This window comes from Myotis lucifugus, unplaced genomic scaffold, assembly GCF_000147115.1.
Source record: "Myotis lucifugus unplaced genomic scaffold, Myoluc2.0 scaffold_185, whole genome shotgun sequence".
NCBI classification, from domain to species: Eukaryota; Metazoa; Chordata; class Mammalia; order Chiroptera; family Vespertilionidae; genus Myotis; species Myotis lucifugus.
The window spans coordinates 891189-892747 of record NW_005871233.1 but is presented as its reverse complement, the minus strand read 5'-3'; the positions used below and the strand labels follow the sequence as shown (position 1 = coordinate 892747).

Sequence of the window (1559 nt, the reverse complement as noted above, 5' to 3'; positions counted from 1 at the left end):
CCACTCAGTTCTGTCCTCCAGCTCCAGGTAAGGTTAGGGAAGGTGGTGTGGCCTGAGCTGGACCAATGAGAACGGGCCACTGCTGGGGACACTGGGGACAGAGCGCTGCCTTCCCTAGTGCTGTGGGATACAGCCCTCTCCATCCCCGCAAGAGAGTGCATGCCCGAGAGCAAGACCAGTCAGGGGTAGGCGGGGACAATGGGGGGTGTAGAGGGACCAAGGACAACTGCGGTTTTGGTCCCTGGGAACCCTGCCTCCACTTTTAGTGCCTGAGGTTGGGCTCCATGAGGCCTCTGAGAACTTCCCTGTCACGTGAGGTCCTCTAGTGTGGAACAAATCCCTGCCTGCCCACCAGGCTGGTTTACACCGTGCCTTTGGCCTGACTGATGATGTGATGGCCCGAATCCCTGCCACAAAGCCACATACACCCAAACGGGGCCAGCAGGGGTCAAAGGCCAAGGACCTGCAGGAAGAGGCTGGAGTGGCCGTGGGAGGTAGGTTCTCTGCCCTCACCCTCCCTCGCAGCCCACTTCGTACTCCTGCATCTCTCTCCTGGTCTGGCGCCAGGTTGTCCATGATGATGAGCTTCTTCAGGTCATCCTCGATGGTGGACTTATAGTTCTTCCGTGGGGAGCGGAGGTCGCGGAGGGATGCTCTCAACCGTGGCTGCCCAAAGACGTTTTTCGTATTGGTGTCCACCTGCCTGGAACAAGAGATCAGAGTTAGCAGGGTCTTGGGGAGGCGGGAGCTGTGTCTCAAAGCTGTCCTAACTCGAGAAGGCCCGACGCCACTGGGCGAGTGGCCGCAGCCTTCTCTATCTCACCTGGTATGACAGGAGACCTCGTTTGTTCTCCATTCACTCACCCCACAAATACTTCCCAGGGACCTACTCTGCGCCAACCTGCTGCAGAAGGAACGCAGCAGTGAGCATGGAGTCGCCCTTCAGTCAGGAAGCCTGACAATGAGCAAACAAACAGAGAGATCCCAGAATGTGCGGTAGAAAGAGGTGTCAGAAGCAAATAAAGCTGGGTAAATGGACAGGATGACAGGATGGAGAATGGCTTTTCTGAGGGGTGGCATGGGAACAAGAGTGGTGAGTCTGAGGACTGGAGGGGTGGAGTGGGGAGGGCAGTGTGGTGGGAGGTGAGGTCTGGGTGGGGGCAGGGCAGACTGCACGGGACTCATGAGCCATTGTGGGGACTTGAAGGCATGTGGGGAGGCTCTGCAGTTCTGAGCTGGCGAGTATGGGGTCCTGATTTGCCTTTTAGAATTGCTCTGGTTGTTGAACATAAAAGTGACCTTCACAGAGGTGGGGACAAGAGGGGAAGCAGGGAGACAGCGAGGAAGCTCCTGCAGGTGAGATGAAAGTGGCCCAGACCAGGACTTCCAGCCACAGAAGAGGAATGAGACCTCACAGAGGGAGAACCCCTGGACCGACCTGGTCCCCAGCAGTAAGTTCCAGGCCACAGGCAGCAGATCTCCTGGCCTGGGTGCTCTAGGAGCTGTCATCAGCTCTCCTAGCCTGTTTCCTCATCCTTACATGGGGTAAGGGAGCTCAT

At 57.4% G+C, this 1559-nt stretch overlaps 1 protein-coding gene across 1 annotated transcript in view; it reads right to left on the bottom strand.

Moving 5' to 3' along the window:
* SIPA1L3 (signal induced proliferation associated 1 like 3) overlaps positions 1-1559 on the bottom strand; it is a 261128-nt gene that overhangs the window by 12748 nt on the left and 246821 nt on the right. The window contains exon 18 of the mRNA XM_023760563.1: positions 132-703. Within this exon, the coding sequence (XP_023616331.1) occupies positions 132-703 (572 nt within the window). The remainder of the gene's footprint in view (positions 1-131; positions 704-1559) is intronic.